General features: G+C 39.5%; 2 protein-coding genes across 3 annotated transcripts; both read right to left on the bottom strand.

Moving 5' to 3' along the window:
* Window positions 1–4637: 4637 nt before the first annotated feature.
* On the bottom strand, window positions 4638–7464 carry atf3 (activating transcription factor 3). Of its 2 annotated transcripts, none has more exons than XM_083535585.1 (4): window positions 7324–7464; window positions 6527–6815; window positions 6319–6426; window positions 4638–6197 (listed from the first exon to the last, which is right to left on the bottom strand). In XM_083535585.1, exons 2-4 carry the CDS (start codon window positions 6803–6805, stop codon window positions 5934–5936), a joined length of 651 nt encoding a protein of 216 aa, XP_083391711.1. In that variant the 5' UTR covers window positions 6806–6815; window positions 7324–7464; the 3' UTR covers window positions 4638–5933. The 2 variants fall into 2 exon arrangements, with proteins under 2 accessions (XP_083391711.1, XP_083391710.1); XM_083535584.1 differs by having other exon boundaries at window positions 6515–6815; window positions 7324–7463.
* A 9485-nt stretch (window positions 7465–16949) lies between these two features.
* On the bottom strand, window positions 16950–21380 carry pex3 (peroxisomal biogenesis factor 3). The gene is made up of 12 exons (XM_083534886.1): window positions 21142–21380; window positions 19867–19998; window positions 19706–19787; window positions 19493–19536; window positions 19291–19412; window positions 19123–19189; window positions 18977–19031; window positions 18110–18263; window positions 17962–18032; window positions 17761–17886; window positions 17590–17686; window positions 16950–17503 (listed from the first exon to the last, which is right to left on the bottom strand). The coding sequence occupies exons 1-12, from the start codon at window positions 21212–21214 to the stop codon at window positions 17420–17422; spliced, it is 1107 nt and encodes a 368-aa protein (XP_083391012.1). The 5' UTR covers window positions 21215–21380; the 3' UTR covers window positions 16950–17419.
* Window positions 21381–21727: the final 347 nt, after the last annotated feature.

Genomic DNA, 21727 nt, shown 5'->3' with positions numbered 1-21727 from the left:
TTGTCTGGACAAGAACTAAGAAGAAATGTTGATTATGATTTTTAGGTGGATGTTTTGTTGCTTTGTAAGAAAAAAAATAATTAAAACCACTGGACATGCAGTGTCATGAAAGCCCTGGAGCAGGAATACTCTGTTTGGACATATTCGTTCTTTTGCTTCATTTTGTTCCTTACTTCAAATGTCTTGCAGATCGATGTGAACCGATCACTTTTGTATCTATTTATACGATGTATAGATTCATGGGGATAAATAAAATCATCAGAGGAGACCCAAACTAGCATTCTTAGCTGGCTATGGTTAACAAAGTGAAGTAATTTTTTATAGCAGTCTGAAATATGTGAGGATACAGGAAATACTGTGTTTGACAGATTGGACATTGAGATACTTATTCCAGATTCCAGTTTTCCTGTAGGCTGGAAATGCAAATTATGTGAAATCAAACCCTTTCTGGAACAGTTTTTCCAGAGGTTTGAGGAAAGTTAAGAAGTTCAAGAAGATAAAATATAGATACAGGTGCATGGCAATAAGTTAGAATATCATCGAAAAGTTGATCATCGAAAAACCTAAAATCCAGTATCTCAGAAAATGAGAAAATTGTGAAAAAGTTCAATATTGAAGACTCGTGGTTTCAAACACTCTCCAGCTCATCAAATCCAAACACCTGCAAAGGTTCCTGAGCCTTTAAATAATGTCTCAGTTGTGGTTCAGGCTCCACAATCATAGGAGGAAGACTGCTGACTTGACAATTGTCCAGAAGACGATCATTGACCCCCTGCACATGGAGGGTGAGACACAAAAGGTCATCGCTAAAGAAGCTGCTGTTCACAGACTGCTGTATCCAAGCACATGAATGAAAAGTTGAATGGAAGGAAAACATGGTTGAAAAAAAGGTGAAACGAAGCTTATTCAGGAATTTGGGGAGATTCACAAAGAGTGGACTGCAGCTGGAGTCAGTGCTTCAAGAGCCTCCACACACAGACGTCTCCATGGGCTACAACTCACGCATTCCTCATGTCGAGCAGCTCCTGGACCAGACACGACGTCAGAGGTGTCTTACCTGGGCGAAGGACAAAAAGGACTGGATTTTTGGGTCTCAGAGTCTGAAAGAAGAAGCGAGGAGAGGCACGGAATCCAAGCTGCTTGAGGTCCAGTGTAAAGTTTGCACAGTCAGTGGTGGTTTGGGGAGTCATGTCATCTTCTGGTGTTGGTCCACTTGGTCCAAGTTCAGCACAGCCGTCTACCAGGACATTTTAGAGCACTTCATGCTTCCCTCTGCTGACCAACTTTATGCTAATCTCAATTTCCAGCAGGATTTGGCATCTGCTCACACTTGCCAATACCTGGTTCAGGGACCATGGTATCCATGTGCTCGATTGGCCAGCAAACTCACCCGACCTGAACCCCATGGAGAATCTATGGGGCAATGTAAAGAGGAAGATATGAGACACCAGACCAAACAACGCAGAAGAGCTGAAGGCATCTATCAGAGAAACCTGGGCTTCCAGAACACCTCAGCAGTGTCACATACCGATCGCCTCCACGCCACGGCAGTAATTCATGCAAAGGGAGCAGCGGCCGAGTATTGAGTTCTGTACATGTTCATACTTTTTTTTGGTAATCCAATCTAAAAATCCAATCCAATCTTTTTTCTTATTGGTTTTAAATAATATGTAAAAAAAAATTTATTTGGGGGTTTTATTAGCTGTAAACCATAATTGTGTAATGAATCGATTTATTAAGATGCACGTGTGTGTGTGTGTGTGTGTGTGTGTGTGTGTGTGTGTGTGTGTGTGTGTGTGTGTGTGTATACAAAAAGCACACAAATTAGATTCACTATACAGGAAGTGAAACCATTTCTTAGCAACCCATTTTTTTTTTTTTTACATCCTGACACAAAGCCTTGGTTAGTAACACGACCTGGTGTTAAACCATCTTCGAGTTCATTTGTAGGCGTGGGGGGAGGGCAAGCGAGAAACAGGAAGTGAATCAAACAGCCGCTCGATGAACATCAAGTTTAGTCCATCTACTCAAACCAAGTATCATCTGAGAGGAAACGATCATGTGCCGAAATCAGATTTATCCTTTAAACCGATAGGGGGCGCTGGAACTCACAAAGATTTGAACAAACTCTGTTCTTTCAGGTTGACTGGTTTCCTGGATGGAGTTTATGATTTGCAGGATATGAGGTCTGACATTAGGTTTTTTTCTCAGGTTGTCTCACACCCCCCCCCCACCCCAAAAAAAGAAAGACCCTACAGGGAACATTGTGAGGATGTTACCATTTCACAGAAGAAAGAAACCTACAGATACATTCCTTGGATGACCCTCTGCACCCCCCATACAGAGAACTCTATATTTAATAATAATTATATTATAATTCCGATTTATTTTTTGCCTTCACACTTTTTTCAGACCAATTAATTCATTTGAGAAATTCATACTTCATACATATAAACTCCGTACCCCATTCGGTCATTTAGTACTATGACGTTTACCTGATGTGGAAATACAGCAATTGTCTCACACACACACACACACACACACACACACACACACACACACACACACACAGGATATTTTGGAATTGTTTGTCAATTTCGCATTTCTGCTCTTACAAATTTTTCATCTTTACGCTCTTACGTTACTTCAGTGTATTTCTCATGGTGCAACATGTGGAACTTCTGTCTTCATCGCACCTCTGCTCGATGCTGATCTATCTATCTATCTATCTATCTATCTATCTATCTATCTATCTATCTATCTATCTATCTATCTATCTATCTATCTGTCTGTCTGTCTGTCTGTCTGTCTGTCTGTCTGTCTGTCTGTCTGTCTGTCTGTCTGTCTGTCTGTCTATCATCTATCTGTCTGTCTTTCTGTCTGTCTGTCTATCTATCTATCTATCTGTCTGTCTGTCTGTCTGTCTGTCTGTCTGTCTGTCTGTCTGTCTATCTGTCTGTCTGTCTGTCTGTCTGTCTGTCTGTCTGTCTGTCTATCATCTATCTGTCTGTCTGTCTGTCTATCTATCTATCTGTCTGTCTGTCTGTCTGTCTATCTATCTATCTGTCTGTCTGTCTGTCTGTCTGTCTGTCTGTCTGTCTGTCTGTCTGTCTGTCTGTCTGTCTATCTATCTATCTATCTATCTATCTATCTATCTATCTATCTATCTATCTATCTATCTATCTACTGTATCTGTCTGTCTGTCTGTCTGTCTGTCTATCTATCTATCTATCTATCTATCTATCTATCTATCTATCTATCTATCTATCTATCTATCTATCTATCTGTCTGTCCATGGTCAGAAGTATTGGGACACCCCTGTACACAAAGCCACCCCAGGCCTCCGTCCCTCACCCACACCCGACTTCACTACCACCCTCGTGGCCTCACATACTGTATGTCCACAAAATCTAGTGGAACATCAGCAGAAAAGTCGAACTTATTCTAAACGCAGATGCAACGAACCGTAAGATCAGACGTCCACAAACATTTCTCCATAAAGTGTTTTTCACTGTAAGAAAGCGAATAAACGTAACATCAAAACCCAAACTGAAAGCGGTTACGAAATTACGTAGAGACGTTACACAGGCTGGAAATGACCTCAAGGGTGTTGCGAAGAAAGAAAAGAAAAGAAGAAAGAGAGAGAGAGAGAGAGAGAGAGAGAGAGAGAGAGAGAGAGAGAGAGAGAATCCCCTGTGATTCACATCCTGCCAATGTTTCATCATTCGACCATTTCTGTGGAATTCCACTGAATTTTTTGGGACCGGTGGGTACTTTTTTCTTTCCTTCTTTTTTGACCTTTTAGTATTGCACACGTTACAGTATCTGATACTTTACCAGTTTTTTACTCTAATCAGTTGTATTCAAGTGAATTTCCTCAGAAGACTCCGTTTTTACTCAGTTATGCATGATTTTGTGTTTTTCCTCTCATAACTGACCATTATATATTTACTATTATATATTTATTATTATATATCTATTATTATTATTATTATTATTATTATTATGGTTAAAATAAGGTTATTATCAACTTTGCAGATATATGTAGATTTTTACATATTAAAATAAAATAAATTAAGTAAATCAAGTAAAATTATTTGGAAATTCATTCATTAAAAAAATTAAGAAAATGTAAAAAAAAAAAAAAATTTGTTTACATCATTAAAAAATTAAGAACATTCGTTTAGAATTTGAAGAAAATTCGTACAAAAATTCAGTAAAGGATTTAGCAAAGAATTAAGAATTATTCTTCAAGAATAGTCTTCAAAAAAATAAAACATTTAAATGATACGTAATGAAATAAAAAAAATAAAGTTTTGTATTTTTTCTCTAGAAACTGTAAATCTTAATACCTAGCAAGACTACTAGCATAACAAAAACTAGCAAGACTATATAAAAAAAAAAAAAAAATCACTGTTACATCACGTATGTAATGTGTAAATCACGAGCAACCTTGAACCATGACCCGTAAAATCCTGCATGTTCAGACTTGTAGACGTGACCCGACTGCGCAATTATTTTTGATACGATTATAGAAAAAGAAAAACACAACAAAAAACACCCAGATGATCTCTGACTCCCTTCTGCTAACCCATGAGGTTTTTTTTTTTTTACAAATAAGATCCAAACATTAAAAAGGCGTTCGGGTTGTTTTTAATGACGTGACCAAACATAAATACAATTACAATACAGCTTGAAGTGGTTCGAACACGACCGAGAAGCCAAAAAATGTATAATAATTAATAATGACATACAAACGGAAAAGGTGCTGTAGTGAAAAACCACATTATATATATTTAAAAAAATAACACCATGACGCCTGCGTCTCTCGTCTGACTTCGACGGAAATTTCAAATAAATCTCTGAAAGGGGAAAAAAAAAAACGAGGAAATAATACTACACTTCCGCTTGGAAAAAAAAAAAAAGTGCTGAACGTGAAACACGTGACATGATGGTGACCGCGGGAGTTTAAAGTCTTTAAAGTGACAAGATTGTGCATCTCGAACAAACACACACACACACACACACACACACACACACACACACACACACACACACACACATGTATATGTAGATATAAAAATACAGTAGAACATTTCAGGACATGTGAACAACTCAAAGCAAAACAATACAAAAAAAACAAACACAAAACAAAACAGAACGAGGAACAAACTTCATTTTCTTGTCTTTATTCCGTTTCCGTGTGCGTTCCTGTGGTACTTCCTGTCTGACCTGAGATATTTGTACAAAACGTAGCAGCTTGAAGTGGCGGATTATACAGACGTGAAAAGGTGTAACGTACGACCATAAACGTGAAAAACGCATCGTATTGGTGCTTCGTTCACTACGTGGGACCGGCGTGCGATACGTGGAACGATGAACGATACGTTCTCGGATACGCAGCGCCGTCTTTCTCAAACCGGTGCTTGGTGTTAGTGAGCGGATAACGAATGGGGTCACGGTGCGAGTAAAAAAAAAAACAATTTTTAAATAACATTCAAATACAGAATAAAGACATCAAAACACCTGTAGTGATGTTCGTGTTCGCGCTTTGACAATACGTACGGCTGCCAAAAGTATTGGGACGCTTTCTTTTTTTAAATGTGCTTCTTCCTCAGCAGCTCCGTAAACATCTGGTTTCCGGTTGAAGATCTCGAGCGGCCTGCTATAGAACTTAAACCCTATCGAACACCTTCGGGATGAAGTGATACCACACCCCTGGACTTCCTCACATACTTTGGGACCCAACGCCCTTGTGGCTGAACGAATTGCCGCAAAATAAACGAACGTCTGGGAGCTTATCATGAGAGCAAATCAAGCACGTACAAATCGTATCGTTATGGTCAAGTGTCCACAAACTTTTGTCCATATCGTACATTTGTCCTAATGACTCATTAGTCCAGTCTGGAATACTGTTGTTTTTTTTTTTTCGTTCAAAGATGAGGACCTTCGCACACGTCTAGGAGGGCGGGGTCGACCGAATCGGCCGTGGTGAAGCTCATGCACTGCAGCGTGGTCTCCTTAATCTGTTGGATGAACAGGTTCCTCTCGTCTTCGGGGGTTTGTCCGTTATGCGCCCGGACGATGCAGGTGGGCCGGTGCAGGTTGAGCATGTAGACCAGCTGCTGCTTTTGGTTCTTCAGCTCCTCGATCTGCGCCTTCAGCTCGGCGTTCACAGACTCCAGCTTCTCCGACTCCTGCGAAGAAAAAAGACGTGTCAACAATTTCGAAACACCTCCACCTGAATCCCCAACTATATATAAATCTTCTCTATGGTCCATGGATCGGACCTTCAGATATTTCATCAGCCTTTGATACCTTTTGCAAGCAGTCCGTCTTTTCCTTCTTCTTATTCCGGCACTTTGCGGCGGCGATTTTGTTCCTTTCCCGCCGTCTCTTCCTGCGATCCACCTCTTCCGTCGTGAGCTGTAGAGATAAACAATTCGTTAGCACACGATTAAGGAGCTCGTTAAGAACGTGTTAATTAACCTGATCAAATGAAATGCTCCCGTACACGTGAAAGTACCTCTCTCTTGGGTCTGAGCGGCTCGGCGGGATTCTCGGGGCTGTACCCGGAGCAGCTCGTGTTGGACGAACTTATTCCTCCGGACAGGCGTTTGTTGTGGATGGCGTACCTCAGCTCTTCCTTCACCAACGGGCTGAAATGAGTGAAGTCGTCGAGCGTGAGCGACCCGGGCGGCGACAGACACGGAACCAGAGCTGACACGCTGATCTCCGAAGGACCCAGACCGGAACCCAGACCAGTACCAAGACCCAGACCCAAACCGGGATGTTGAAGCATCATTCTGAAATCCCTGGAAGATCAAAACAGCAACTTATTTAACACAATAACACAAATCATATCAGTTTATACAAAAAATAAACAAAAACAAAGCAATATTTATTTTCAAGTTTGGAAATCGGCTTGGGTTTATTGACATCGCGAGTTATTTCTAGATGGATGAGAAATCTTGAACATGTCCGAACACGGCTGTGAAAGTTCCAGAAGCTCCACGAGAAAAGTTGCCTCCTGGTGTGTCGTGAACGCGCGTCCCGCGAGTGCGCGCGCGTAACATTGTTACAGTGTTACAGTTTTGAAAGCAGCGCCGGAGTTACAAATGTTTACCGCAGAAACCCGACAAACGCTTTCGCTATTAAAGTGTTCCTGGGGGTTTATTAGAAGGTTCTTCATGTTCTCACAGCTTTTTAACAGAGATACGAGAGAAGCAATGAAACACCGAAAGTGTTTAAAGCGCGTCTCCCAGGAACCGCGTTCGGTTGTCGGCTTGAAGCTCCGAGAATGACAATGGAGTTGTAACTTACCTCGTTTAGAAGCGTGTGTTTGTCTTAAAAACTCCAGCTGGGGTTTGTTCTTGTCTCTGTGTGTCTCTGTGAGAAGTTACAGCTGTAGCTGAGCGCGTTGCATCACCCTGGTCCGGTTTTATAGTAGAACCCCGGCGTGGTATTTTACTAGTAAGTGGGCGGGGCCTGGTTGACGTCATCCTATTTATAGCACCCGGGCCAGCAGCTTTGGTTTGCGATGATGCAATCAGGCAACCCTGTGAACACACATATACACACACACACACACACACACACACACACCCATAAGTGGCCAAGCTTCTAAATCCACCACCATCTAACTCCATCCATCAATCTCCATATCTATCCACACATCCATCTCTATCCATCTCCACCTAAATTCCCAACTCCATCTCTCTTCACCTTCATCTCCAAATCCATATCCATGTATCTCCATCTCCCCACCTCCCTATTTCCATCTCAATTGTAGCCTCCATTTCTTTCTCCATCTATCTTCACATCTGTCCACAAATCATCTCCATCTACACCTCCACCTCTGTACCAAGTCTATCTCTATCCCCAAATCCAACTCAGTGGCCATCTACACCTTAATTCCCACCTCCACCCTAACCCCTCATTGCTATTTCCTCAAACTTCTGTTGGGAATCAGGGCCATAAAACGTCACACTGATGACACAAGGTGGACTAGGATAACGACAGGATGTTTACTATGCAAACTCTCATAAAATAAAAAAGTAACAAAATCAGAAAATCATAAATATATATATACAGACGCTCCCCACCTTATGAACGAGTTACGTTTCCGAACGATTCTTCGTACCATAAATTTGTTCGTAAGTTGTTATAATGTTCGTCATTGACTACGCAGATCTCCTAATGATGTAAGAGCTATAAATACTATCAAATAGACTATAAAATATACTAAAACAAATCAAAATATTCTAAATAATGTATACAATAATAATACTGTACTGAATGCAATCCATTTTATATGCGGAACATAGTTATAATCCGAGTTCCCTCAGGAACATATTAAGTGACGGACCGCAAAATTATTAAGCCTCCGCCACCACTTTTAACATATTTTAAATAAATAATTTGTAACCTCGAAAACATACACAACAATTCCAATAAATAAATAAATAATAATAATAAATTTATATTATCCAAAAGGGGTCTAAGAAATGTAAACGATTAAATTTTTCCATTTATTTATTTATTTATTTATTCAAATAAATTTGCGCCAGTTTAATTGAATGCTCAATTAAATCCATATGATTTTTTTTTTTTTTTTTTTTTATTATCAAATATTATATATATCATTTATATATCATTTAACCATACAGACATTTTATTAAAAAAAATGTCAAAATGTAAACAGTTTATAATAATTATATATATATATACACATGATTATAGGGGATCCATTGTACAGTGAAATTTGTGTAGAAATGAAGGGAACGACGTATGAATGTTCAATCCATCCTGATGGAGCTTGTGAAGATGTTCCATATGATGGTATACAATTTTGGGCGAAGAACCGCACACTTGTACCATGTATTATATGATTATATACAGTAGATTAGAACCTTCATCTAATCTCCCACATCATTCCATCTAATAATGGAATCTAAAATCTGCCTCTGAAGCGAGGATCCCCATCTCCATTCCAGCTGCTCAGTCAATAGTTAAGATAGATATAGTAGGTTCCTGTGCTTACGTCAGGGCTCCAGAGAACTACGAGTGGAGTCAGGTACCCCCGCTCTAAAGGTCTCTTAAAGGGCAGGGGTAAGAGCGCTCGAGGAGTGTGTTTCTGGATGATCAGAGAATGGAGTGCAACACACTATAGATTCCTTCACTGTGTGTGAATCCCATACCACTAACACTGTCCTGGAAACTTCTGCTCCTCTCCCTAATCCGGTGCAGTGCAACATCAAGTGTGTTACCAGGAAACAATACAATAAGAATCCAAACACAACATTGTTGCGTATCTCATCGGCCGCCAGGATTAGAAACCTTATCTCAGTCACGCCTGGAGCTATAAAGCTTAATATTGTACTCAGCGGGTTTCCCCCCTGCTGCTGTGGTTGTTGATTCATTTGGAAAGTTATCACCTGAAGGACAATATAATACACACACACACACACACACATGACATAGACAAAAGACCACAATGTGCGTCTTACTGAACATCCCATTCCACATTTGCTCTTCTAAAACCTTTATATTTCTTCAGGGTTTCGTTTTTGACTCATCCCGAAGGTCTCAAATAAGGTTCGAGCTCTAACGTTGGCCACTCGCGATCTTCCACACACATCCACAAAAAGCATATTTTCATAGACATGGACGCCTGACCATAAGATTCTTCACTTTTTTAACACATTCAGTCCCGAATGACTCATTATGATAAGCCCCGCTCTTCTGGGAAGATGTTCCACAAGATTTTGTGTAAGACGTTTTTCCAAGAGCGTTAGTAAAGTCAGGTTCTGATTTGGGTGAGGAAATGAGGAGACCTGGAGTGGCGTTCCAATTCCTTCCTTCCAGTGGTGTTTGATAGGGTTTGAGCTTTATAGCAGGTCACTCGAGGTCACGCTACAGCATCCGGAGATATCATGTACAAGCGTGGAGAGAAGCACATATGGGCTTAAAAGTTGGGTGTCCCAATACTTTTGTAGGACAGACAGACAGACAGACAGGCAGACAGGCAGACAGACAGACGGACAGACAGACAGACAGACAGACAGACAGACAGACAGACAGACAGACAGACAGGCAGACAGACAGACAGATAGACAGATAGATAGATAGATAGATAGATAGATAGATAGATAGATAGATAGATAGATAGATAGATAGATAGATAGATAGATTTGACTCAAGCATCATCCCTCGTGTCATGTTACTGCTGCTGAAGGAGGTAAGGAGTCTCCAGTCCCATTTGAAGGGGGTCGAGGAGGACAGGGTTCTGCGCAGGAGTTCTTCTACTCCGACCCTTAACACCATGGGGATACTGGAACATTGTCATACTGGAACAGGACTATTTATTTATTTATTTGTTTATTTATTTGTGTGTGTGTGTGTGTACATGAAAGTAACTGAAACTCTGTGCTTTATTACAGTATTGTTCCTTTAAAAGAAACCCAGGCAGTACAGTATCTCACAGGAAAACAATGACATCATCCTTTCCGGGAAATGGCAAGTCAGCTCTGTGTGTGTGTGTGTGTGTGTGTGTGTGTGTGTGTGTGTGTGTGTGTTAGGTGAGGCCAAATCGTCCTGTTTTCCTCAAGATCACGCGACCGAAAGGAAAGCAGTACCGCCACTGCTTCTGCTGCTACAAAAACCGAGACTGATCTGTTATCACTTTCATTATCACGTACCGAGTTCCAGTAAACGTGATTCACCCTCTTACAGGCTGAAGAACCATTAGCTCAGCTCTGTGTCATCCTACCGAGCTCTTATATTGGATAGATGTTTAATTTTTTGATTTTATTTACTATTTTTTTTTATATGGAATATTTACCAATGTGGACAATACATATATATATATAAAATAAATATTAAATATATGATGTATGATATTTTTTAAACAGATCTAAAATACTAATTATATATATGATACAATTATTATTGTCTAATAACTTTATAGAAATTTCTAGTAATAAAAAAATGGATAATATATATATATATATTATTTAATTATTTAATTCTATTATATTTAAATAAATTGTATTGTAAGTTTCATACTTGCATCAATTTAAGCGAATCATCAATACGTTTCCTTATCAATAACTTCAACGTAACATTATCAATACACTCTTTGGGACACCCGACTTTTCCACCCGGCTCCATGAACCTGTGCTTCACATGGGTTGGATGTGTGCGGAAGATCTTGAGTGGGAGCCTAAACCCTATTAAACACCTATGGGATAAATTCAGACCACCCCAGACCTTCTTAATTCCTCACCTACATCTGTACCTGACTTTACTAACACCCTTGTGGATGAATTAAATCTCATGAATCGACACAAAACATCTTCCTGGAAATAATGGAGGTTATTATATCATAGCAATCTTACGGTCAGGTGTCCACAAAATACGTTCGATACGAGCGAGTAATTATTTGTGGAACAAAAATCAGGATAATAAATCGCTGAATACATTTCAAACGATCTATAGGTAGCTAAAGGACTCATTAGCGCCCCCTTTTGGTGCCATTATTGTACGATTTTTATTCATTCATATGAAGTAACTCTAATCTGAGTGGTTAGGGGCCTTAAAAAACCCCACACATCCCTGATATAGATATAAATAATCGGTGAATGAATCAGCAGTTGTGGATGCACCTCAGTGTCACGGATTCGGAATCGGGGATGAAATTTCCTCCTCTAACTATAACAACAGTTGCTCATTTCTTTGCTGCGATTTGCACCATGCACGACGGCTCTCGTCACGGTTATTTATAAACTCGCTGCGCAATCCGCTCTTCCTCCATGTGGCAATGACCCCAGAACAGCCACTGACACCCTGGTCTGTTTGTTTGCCCCCCCGGGCGTAGCCACGGTTACAGGGCTCGCCGGCTTTAGCGCTGAGCAGCCAGCAGGGTTTCATCTCGGACATGCAGACGGAGGGAAAGCCATTGCCAGGATTCCTTAAAACCCTGCACAGGGCCTGAGCTTATTTACCTCTGCAGCTGCGTCTGGGGGATCGGATGGATCTGCCATAACCGGTCGTATTGACAACGAAACAGGAGGGAGCAGAACATCCACAACTCCTTCCTCACCAATATACGGAAGCCTTACATCATACCAGTTGGGGGTTAAAATGACAGATTTGACGACATGAATTCATTTTGGACGTTTTTTTTTTTTTTATGTGGCTGTTACTGTAAAATTATTTTAGTTGTCTTTTCTGCTTTATGAGAATAAAAGGTCGTTTATGACTTTTCCTGGAGATATAAATGTGCGATTATCTGGCGCTTTTTTTGTTTTAACCTTTTACTAGTTCCTAATTTTCATTTACTTTTCTGTTACTATAAAGTGGGCAAATGTTTGAACTAATATATAATAATTTTAACTATATAACAATATATTTAAATTTAAAATAGTTGTAAATTATATATATATATATATGAGAAGTATATTTAATATAACAATGTAATTAAATAATAAAGACCTTTTTCTGTTATTTTAAATAGGCCAAAAACTGTATTTATTATTTTTACAATATAATATAATATAATATAATATAATATAATATAATATAATATAATATAATATAATATAGAGTAGTTCCATTTCCTTTTCTGTTCTATAAAAGAGGAATTTTTTTTATTAAAATAGTATAAAATCTAAAATAAAATAATATTAATTATAATAATTTCCTTTTCTGATACTTTGAAGTGACCAGAAAAATATTAAATTGGATAAATAAAATATATAAACTATATGTATTGTGCTTACCAAATATAATGTCATGTAACTTCAAGTAAAATCAATATTTATTTGATCTGTTTCGGCTTTAAAGTGGTTAAAAAATGTAATTTAATTGATTGAATAAAAAAAATAAATAAAAAAAAGTAGGGTTGCGACAATAAAATATTATATTAAATTAAATATAATCAAATATTGAGTCCTTTTTTTTTTATACTTTAATTTAACAAAAATAAAGAAATAAAGAAATAAAATGTATAGACTATATGCATTAGGCTCAGCATATAATACAATAATTAAAACTCCAAAATAATATTTTATATAGTTTTATAAAGTAATTATGGTTTTATATACCGATTTCTGAAGTGAATTTAATTGAATGTGAAAATCTCGCACTAGGAGTAAAAAAAAAAAAAGGAGGGAAGGCCAGAAAAAAAACTTGTAACCCCAATTTTTTTAATTCATGACAAAGCAACATTTTCCCCAAAGAGCTTTTTTTTTTTTTTTTTTTTTTTTTTTTTTTTTTTTGGTCACAGCAGTTCCTTGTTTCCATTTCAAGTTTCTGTTCGGCTCAAAACGATAAGGTCAAGCAAGTACTCCAAATGAGTCATAGACACTATGCGCAAAACTACTGATTTTTCCCGTCAAACGTCAAAAGTTTTGAGGCACACGGATGTTGAGGACGTCATCGGATGCGCTAACATTGAAAAATTCCCTTTATTTAAACAAAACTGATCCACGACTTTGAACTTATTTCGAGAGTGAATTAACGGGAGAATAAATCTAGAATGGGATGCTGAAGGTGTCCACACACTGTAGGTCATAGCATGTATGATGAGATGGACCCTCAAGGATTACGGACCCTCCAGAGAACCGTGAGAGAGAGCATAACAACGTTTAAGCGTGATACGGTGAATCTGCGTTCGATCAGGAAAAGGTCACGTGACTGCGTGGAAGGCTTCCAAGCCCTCATGCAGAATTGATACAGAGGAGGAGGAGGGGGGAGGGGCTGGGGCGGGACAGGTGATGCAAGCCACCGGGCCAATCGGATCGCTCGGCTCAAGATGACATCGTCCGATGGTTCTGTGGCGTGACTGCAGCATGCGTCATAGTAACGGGAGACGAGTAGTTTGTGCTGATCCTTCCAGGATGCAACATTGCTGTGAACACAAGCGCAGTATTAATTCCTCTATTATGTGTGTGTGTGTGTGTGTGTGTGTGTGTGTGTGTTATCACATTATCACTATATCCACGGTTCTCTGGACCCCGATCACGTGAGAGGTTCCGTTCGATCCTGGGATTATGGTGTTCTGTAATACTAATAGCGCTGACATATTGCTTGCGCAGATGTTTGTGTGAGCCACGGTTATGAAATCCGATCCTGTTCCCCGATACGCTGGTGTGACATAACACACTACAATGGGCTTTGGAAAACGTGCTGATTCCTCCAGGTGTTTTTATTTTTCATTTCCTGCCTTTATTTCGGTAAAGATTCCAACGAGAGGTGTGGCAGATCAGCGGCTGAGATATCGGAAGGTTGCGAGTTCAAATCCCAGCTTGGTTGTGCTGGGATTTGAACTCGCAAAACTTTTGACTAGAACTCAAAAGCCCAGGAGTGGCCCTTGAGAAAGTCATGAGTTCCAAAGCCAGTATTAGAGGTGTTCTGAAGAAGGGCATGACTTCAAAATCCCAGCACCACCAAGCTGCCACTGCGGGACCCTTGAGATGGTCATGGGTACCAATGCCAGCTCCAGAAATGTCCTTAAAAAGGTTGTGAGTTCCTATCCCAGCACCAACAAGCTGCCACTGCTGGACTCTTGAGAAAGTCATGAGTTCAAAAGGCACAAGAAATGTCCTGAAGATGATTGCGAGTTTAAATCCCAGCACCACCACACTGCCATTATAGGGCTCTTGACTAGGTAGTGAGCTTAAATGTCAGCTCCAGAAATGTTCTCGAGAAGGTTGTGAGTTGAAATCCTAAAAACTACCACAGTGCTACTGCTCGGCCCAGGTGAAGATTGTGAGTTCAATCCCCATCACCAGCAATCTGCCACCCACTGATAGGCCCTTGTGATGGTTGTGAGTTCAAATCCCAACACTCCCAAATCCTTGAAAAGGTTGTAAGTTCAGCTCCAGAAATGTCCTTGAGAATGTTGTGGGTTCAAATCCCAACACCACCAAGCTGCCCTATTAGAATAAATTGGAGTGTCACCCCAGACCTCTTCACTGTCACCTACATCAGTACCTTCACTACCTTCAAAATCTAGTGGAACATCTTCCCAGGAGAGTGGAGGTTATTATAAGAGGAACTGGGCTCCGAATGCACAAACAGGACGGTCAAAACTTTTGAACTTTATCTGCGTAATAAAAGTAAAAAACAAACAAACAAAAAAAGCTATTAAAACAAAACGCCCCCCTGGATGGCGATCAGTGGGTCGACGGGAATCACGTGGTGTCGTTTACAATCGGAATTAACATGATGCAATGACGCAATCACGTCTTTACCTCACGTTTCAGGAATTCGTGTAAAAAAAAAACCTAAATAAATAAATAAAAGGTTACGAAGTGATGTCACCTTCGTGGATCATGTGACAGGGCAGGGTAGAATTTCCTGTTCGAGGGAGAGAGAGAGAGAAAAGGGCTTGTCATGTGACCGAGCTGCAATATTGGAAAGCACGTGAGGTGGCGATGTTTACAACTGAAAACCCGCCGTCAGCATGAGCTCTGCAGTTTCTGGGATTAGTCACCTGCTGAGTCATCGCTGGTGTCACCTGACCTCTATCAGAGCCTGGGATTAGGTGATCAGTCAGGACTGTTATTTTTCTCATTTTTGTTTACTATCGTAAACATTTCTCCAACAGTCTAGACTTTAGACCGTCTAGACTCTAGAAGTTCTCTTGAAAAGGAGAAAATCCTGACAATTCCACATATCGAAAGAGTGGATAAATGAAGGATGGAAGGAAGCATTAAATGTAAAACACACACACACACACATCTGTATTACCCAAACGTGGTCTAAAAAATTTAAACTATTTTATAAAATGTTTTAATACATTTTTATTTCATTAATTTAATTTGCACCAATTTAACCAATGACACAATTTTACAAATATCTATATTTTTAAGTGTTACAAAAAACATTCTATTTTAGTTTAAAATTGTTATTAATTTATTTGATGTAAATTTATTTTTAAATAATTTAAACTTCCTAAATGTTCATAATAACTAACACTTTTAATAAAAAAATAAAATAAAATAAAATGTTATAAATTTTTAATTGACGGCAATTTACGGCGCTGATTTTTATTATTATTAAAAATAGAAATAAATAAAAGTAAAAAAAGAGGCAAAAATAAAACATTGAAACCAACACGCATTTATTTGCCACGTCCTTTCTTTACTCAGATATAAAAAAAAAATAAACAATTTGCGGATGCGCGGAGTCTCAAATCGAGCAACGAAATCTGCCGTGGTGCGGCAATTAAAACCGTCTGTGTGGAAACAGCAAAAGTTCCGTTTGGTGTCCTGATGATTGGCGTGATTAAAAGCGGCATCATTACTTTAAAGCATTTACAATAATAAACATAAATTTGCATAAATCGTCCATGTGTCCATGCGCATGTTGATTAGAGAATTCAAAAATGTAAAAGGTATTATTTTATATACACACACACACACACACACACACACACACACACACACACACACACACAAAGCCAGCTCCCTGCACCCCAGGTCTGCTCACCTCACCTACGGTACATTAACACCTGACTTTGTGGATCCGAAGGTCTTGAGAAGAATGGAGATCATTAGAAAAGCCAAACTTATGCTCAGGTGTCCACAAACTGTTGTCCACACAGTGCAGAAAAAAATCTGCTGAATGCCATATACATAGCCAAAGTTTGTGGACACATAACCAGATAAACTCCACTCTTCTGGGAAGATGTTCCACTAGATGTTCATGGAGATTTTTGTGAGATTTCATTAAGCCACTTTCAATTCATCTCAATGGTGTCCAATAGGCAAGATCTTCCAGACACATCCAACCCATGTAAAGCAGATCTTCATGGAGCTGGCTTAATGCAGGAACTGGTTCGGTTCCTCCATGTTCAAGTGAAGGAACATTTTTTTTCATGACATGGAAAAGTCAATACTTTGATATCACTTTTATAATCATCTTCAGCACAGTAATAATCATTTCTTCTTGTTCATGAATAAGAGTTTATTCTGGTTTATTATTATTTTTTTATATTAGTGTCAATAAGTTAATATGAATTTAGCTTCTCTTAGGTTTTTTATTCTATTATAATTAACGTCAGCAAAAAAAAAAAAAAAATCGCAGATTTATTACAATTTTACAGTATCAGGTTAAAAAAAAAAAAAAAAAAAGAAAATACCGAAAATACTTTCCTGTGCTCTTAAAAAAAATTTTATTAAGAGGTTTGTTCGGAGAAAGCAACAGTCCCTTTCGTTCTTCATCACAACTGTACAGGGAAAAATGTGTATTTTATTTATATGGAGAAAAAAAATTATAAAAAAAAACAAAAAAAAAAAACAGCTCCAATTATGACCGATCATAAAAAAGAGGAAGAAAAAAACCCACGTCCTTTTCATCCTAGGGAACGAGGGAACGTGCTGTTTCCGGGGGGAATGCGTTAAAACGTGTTCTACTTCTGCAGTTCGTGAGGATTGCTGAACGCTTCGTAAACGTTGGCGGCGAACTCTTTCACTTGCTCGGTCGTTAAAAGGTCCTGCGAACGAAGAGAAAAAAAAAAAAGGTTACCGTGGTGACACGCAAACATGCGTACGTCCGCCGTGAAAGCCGACTCGAACGTACCTGAACGAACTGGCTGGGGGTCTCGCTGCATATCGAGTGAATCTGTCCGTTGACGATGGGAATGATTTTGGCGAGAGGAAGGCTCACGTGTAAAAGGCTGCGAAAACAAAAAGAAGAAGTTGTAACAGATATAAATGAAGCGATACACAACTGCCATATTTCATTCCTGACCTATGATCAGGTGTGTTGCTGGGGGCGGAGTCTCCTCGGGGAGGCCGGAAAAACTCTGCCATGTTGTCGAGAAAGCGGCTGAAGCCCCGGTTCAGGCAGGCGCCGAGTATCGTGCTGAAATCTGGGCTGGAAATCGTAAGACGGCGATTAGAAACGTGTTAAATAATTGCGTGGTGAAACCAGGGACCTTTTCTTACGTACTTCTCGAGCATGTCCCTGGTCTCGTTCAGGAGCTTTATCGCCGTGACGTCGTTCTCCGTCAGACCGTGAGCCTGTGAGTGACACGCACATGCACGAGTGTTGAAAATGTTACAAAATGGGTTACAGGATGCCGTCAGTTTCAGCGTACCTGGTCGGATAACGGGTTCTCCTCGTCGGTCATCATGTAGCAGGAGAGCGGCCGGAATTTGAGCGAGCCACCGGAGTTTTCTTCCACCAGGCGTCTGATTTGAATGATGTGCTCCTCTAGTTCTTGCAGGGACAGACTCTGCTTTAACGAGATTCTGAAACAAAGTGAGCACCTCAGTGAGAAACCTTGCATAAGCACCCCCCACCCCCAAACCCCTGCTCTATCTATATCATAAAAAAAATCAGCTGATCACCAATGAAGCAGTACGAGACCAAAAATCCAAACCGTTACAATTATAATGATGCTTGATGGACTGCTGAAGGTTCTACTGCTCCAGCTCTGGACTGCAACCTTCATAATTACATATCACCTGATACAGCAGAGTAGACCCCTGGATTGATGGACTAATGCTTCCACCTAGTGGTGTAGTGATGTATTTCAGATTGTATGGATCACATCATTATGGCCAAATGTTTGCGGACACCAAGCATAGGATGGTTTTGTGCTCCTGTTTGAACATCCACATTCAGTCTCAATATCATAGGTTCCACTCTTCTGGGAAGATGTTCCACTAGATTTTGTGAAATTTCATTCATCAGCAATGGTGTTCAGGCGGAAGTAAGGACACTCAAGATCTTACCCAGGCAAGGCTAGCTTTCTGCATGATAACCAGCAAAGAACAAGGATCCCACAGCAGGTCAGAAGACTGGGATGGTTATGCAAAAGCTTTGAGGGAAATTAAACCTGAGAGCACTATTCTGGCGGTCAAGCACGGTGGGGGTAGAATTATGCTGTGAGGATGCTCTGGAGATAGATACCAGATGCCAGTTGCTGCTAAAATGTACAAGTTCCATAAAAATGCCTTACGGTCCCAGGATCTCCTGCACGGCTTTCTTCACCGTGGTTATCAGCTCCATCAGCCCTGCAGGCACAAAGGCCTCCGGATCGTTAGTAAAAAAAATCGCATACACCGAGAAACGATAGAAAAGAAAAACGGAATAAATCGCACTTACCGTCTCCTAGAAGGTGCTGGATACTCGACAGGTACTTCTGCTGGACTTCAGGAGGAGCCATAGGTGTCTAAAACACACCCAGACCAAAAAAAAAAGCATTCGTTTAAACGTGTGTTTGAGCGGAATTTATTTTATTAATTTTTTTTGTATTTTACCGGATAAAAGTACCGTTCCGTTTTTTGTGACCGAGTTGTCGAGGTACAGGTAGCCACCGATGATGTTGAGCTGGACGCGAAGTAACACCACCAGCATGCAGGTGCTGTAAACCGCCACGATGCTCCGAGTGAAACCTGGTGAACAGAAGCAAGAGATCAAACAAAACGCTAAATCTTTGAAAAAAAAAATCAAAGGATTTGAATTTCAAACTCACTGATTGTCTTAAGATCCTCCCAAATCTCAATCTTGTTAACTGGCCTGAAAAAATGATTAAAATATTTATTTGTTTGTATAAAAAAAAAAAAAAAAAAAAAAAAAAAAAAAAAAAAAAAGCAATTAGACAATTTTTTTTTTTTTTTTTTTTGCGTCAAACGTTCTATAAATATCTTCAATTATATTTATAGAAAACATCACGTCTGAGACTCACCTGGACTTCAGCAGGTCCGTGAGACTCTCCGAGTTCAGGTGGTGTATGATCGCCTCTCTCAGGGTGGGGAGCAGAGACAACACTGCAAACAAAACCGTAATGATCTTCACAAACTTTTTTATTTTTGCGTTTTTGGAAGCAGACACATCTTTAAATCTCACCCGTCATGTTACACGTTCTCTGGTTGCTTTCGAAGTGGAACTGCCTCCGAGCCTGAGCGATGTACTCTGACGTCTCGCGCTCCTGCATCTCCTGGAATTTTCGCTGGGCGTATTTGCCAAGCAGGTACACGCCTGAGGGACAAGATGGAGCGGAAGACCAGGACGTGAACGTTTTGTTTCGTATAACGGTCATGTATCATTTGGCATTATTTCAGTAAATCTTAAAAGAAAAAAAAAAAAGACGACACTAGCTGTTTGAACATCACGACTAATAATCGCGATATCAAGTTTTGCAGACTGGTTTTGTAACACACCAACAGATGGCAGCACAAGGCTGCACTGCACAATCACAGGGAGCACCGACACGGAGCATCGTACTGTGTATATCGCGAGCTGTGCATCTGGTGCTATTCTGACCACGTGCGTAACCACGTCTGATATTCTGACCACATGGGCACCGTCACTTCGCCCTCTTAACGTGGAAACATTTTCTCAGAACTTTCTGAAACCACCTCAAACAATACACAGTGATTTGCATCATTAACTCTTCCTTTCCTTCTCCACACTCTTATTTATCACCGTAATCTTTTGCCAAACGAATCATGTTCCAGGGGTTCTTTGAGATTCTTTGAGTGTTCTCGGTTTTGGATAGATGTTCTGAAGAGCTTTTTCTTCACAGAGGAAAGAATCCACAATCATACACTGTAGACAGGCTGCATGGTTACATTCCCTCACCCCCAAACCCACCCCCTCAGCACACACCTTTTTTTTTTTCCTTTTTAATAAAGAATGTACCAAATGAAAATTAAGCAAAAATTTGGAGTCAGGAGTCCGATTACTTGTGACCTCCTGGCAAATGAAGGTGGTATTAAAAAATAAAAACAAATCCATGACTGTTGCTCAACATCTTGAATTAAAGCTCGTCGCTTTATCTCGACACATTTATGCAAAAATGCAAATTTTATTCTAATTATAAGGGTGGTGTCCGAATACTTGTGGACCTGACCAGGGTCCACTTCACCGTCCGCCTGCTCAGGTCACGTGACGCAAAGTTTGCATTGAATGCCATTCAAATAGATCCCAATATATATATAAATATAAATAAAGCGAATAAGCTTCATTTGAAACCTTACACTATGCATATTTATATCGTGCATTTTGTTCAAATTTGCATAATATATTCAAGTTTTACACGCTCGCGATAAGGTTTTTTTTTGCTAGCTAGGTGACTAGCATTAGTATCTGTGTGTGTGTGTGTGTGTGTGTGTGTGTTACCTCCAGCAAAAGCTCCGGTGAAAATAAACTTCCTTTTATGACGTTTAATAAAGTTCCACGTAGAAGACAGCATTTTTTTAAAAACACTATATAATTTATAGGAATATTATATTACAGAAACTCAAAAAAAAAAAAAAAAAAAAGCCCGAAATAATACATAAATATTAGTGTTCAGACAGAACGAGGATTTCACTAGAGCAGACTGGGGCTGACTGGGTTGCCAGATCCCGATCAAATGCGTATCGGAGGGGATTTTATTTCTCAGAAGAAAGTTAGTGTTAAAGTCTTGTTTGACGTTTATTTCATTGCATTTATTTTATTTGATCAGGGTTTTATAAATATATATATAAAAAAGTAAAACACAAAACAGGAGTGAAAATCACTTATTACAAAAGAAAACAGCAAATGACTAATACTAATAAGACAAATAATACAAATAAGATACTCTATGTGAATATCACTCTGAGATAGATAGATAGATAGATAGATGATAGATAGATAGATAGATAGATAGATAGATAGATAGATAGATAGATAGATAGATAGATAGAGACAGACAGACAGACAGACAGAAAGAAAGACGGAC

Source organism: Silurus aristotelis (assembly GCF_946808225.1).
Source record: "Silurus aristotelis genome assembly, chromosome: 29".
NCBI classification, from domain to species: domain Eukaryota; kingdom Metazoa; phylum Chordata; class Actinopteri; order Siluriformes; family Siluridae; genus Silurus; species Silurus aristotelis.
Note: the sequence above shows the minus strand (reverse complement) of the source record. Positions and strands in the feature narration are given on the sequence as shown.

Coding starts and splice junctions, on each gene's coding strand:
- atf3 (XM_083535584.1), bottom strand. CDS start 6,805: ATGATGCTTCAACATCCCGGTTTGGGTCTGGGTCTTGGTACTGGTCTG. Junction 6,427..6,514: donor AGAGAGAGGTACTTTCACGT/GTACGGGAGCAT, acceptor TTATCTCTACAG/CTCACGACGGAAGAGGTGGA. Junction 6,198..6,318: donor AGACGGACTGCTTGCAAAAG/GTATCAAAGGCT, acceptor TTTTCTTCGCAG/GAGTCGGAGAAGCTGGAGTC.
- pex3 (XM_083534886.1), bottom strand. CDS start 21,214: ATGCTGTCTTCTACGTGGAACTTTATTAAACGTCATAAAAGGAAGTTT. Junction 19,537..19,705: donor ACGGACCTGCTGAAGTCCAG/GTGAGTCTCAGA, acceptor TCATTTTTTCAG/GCCAGTTAACAAGATTGAGA. Junction 18,033..18,109: donor AGAACCCGTTATCCGACCAG/GTACGCTGAAAC, acceptor TGTCACTCACAG/GCTCACGGTCTGACGGAGAA.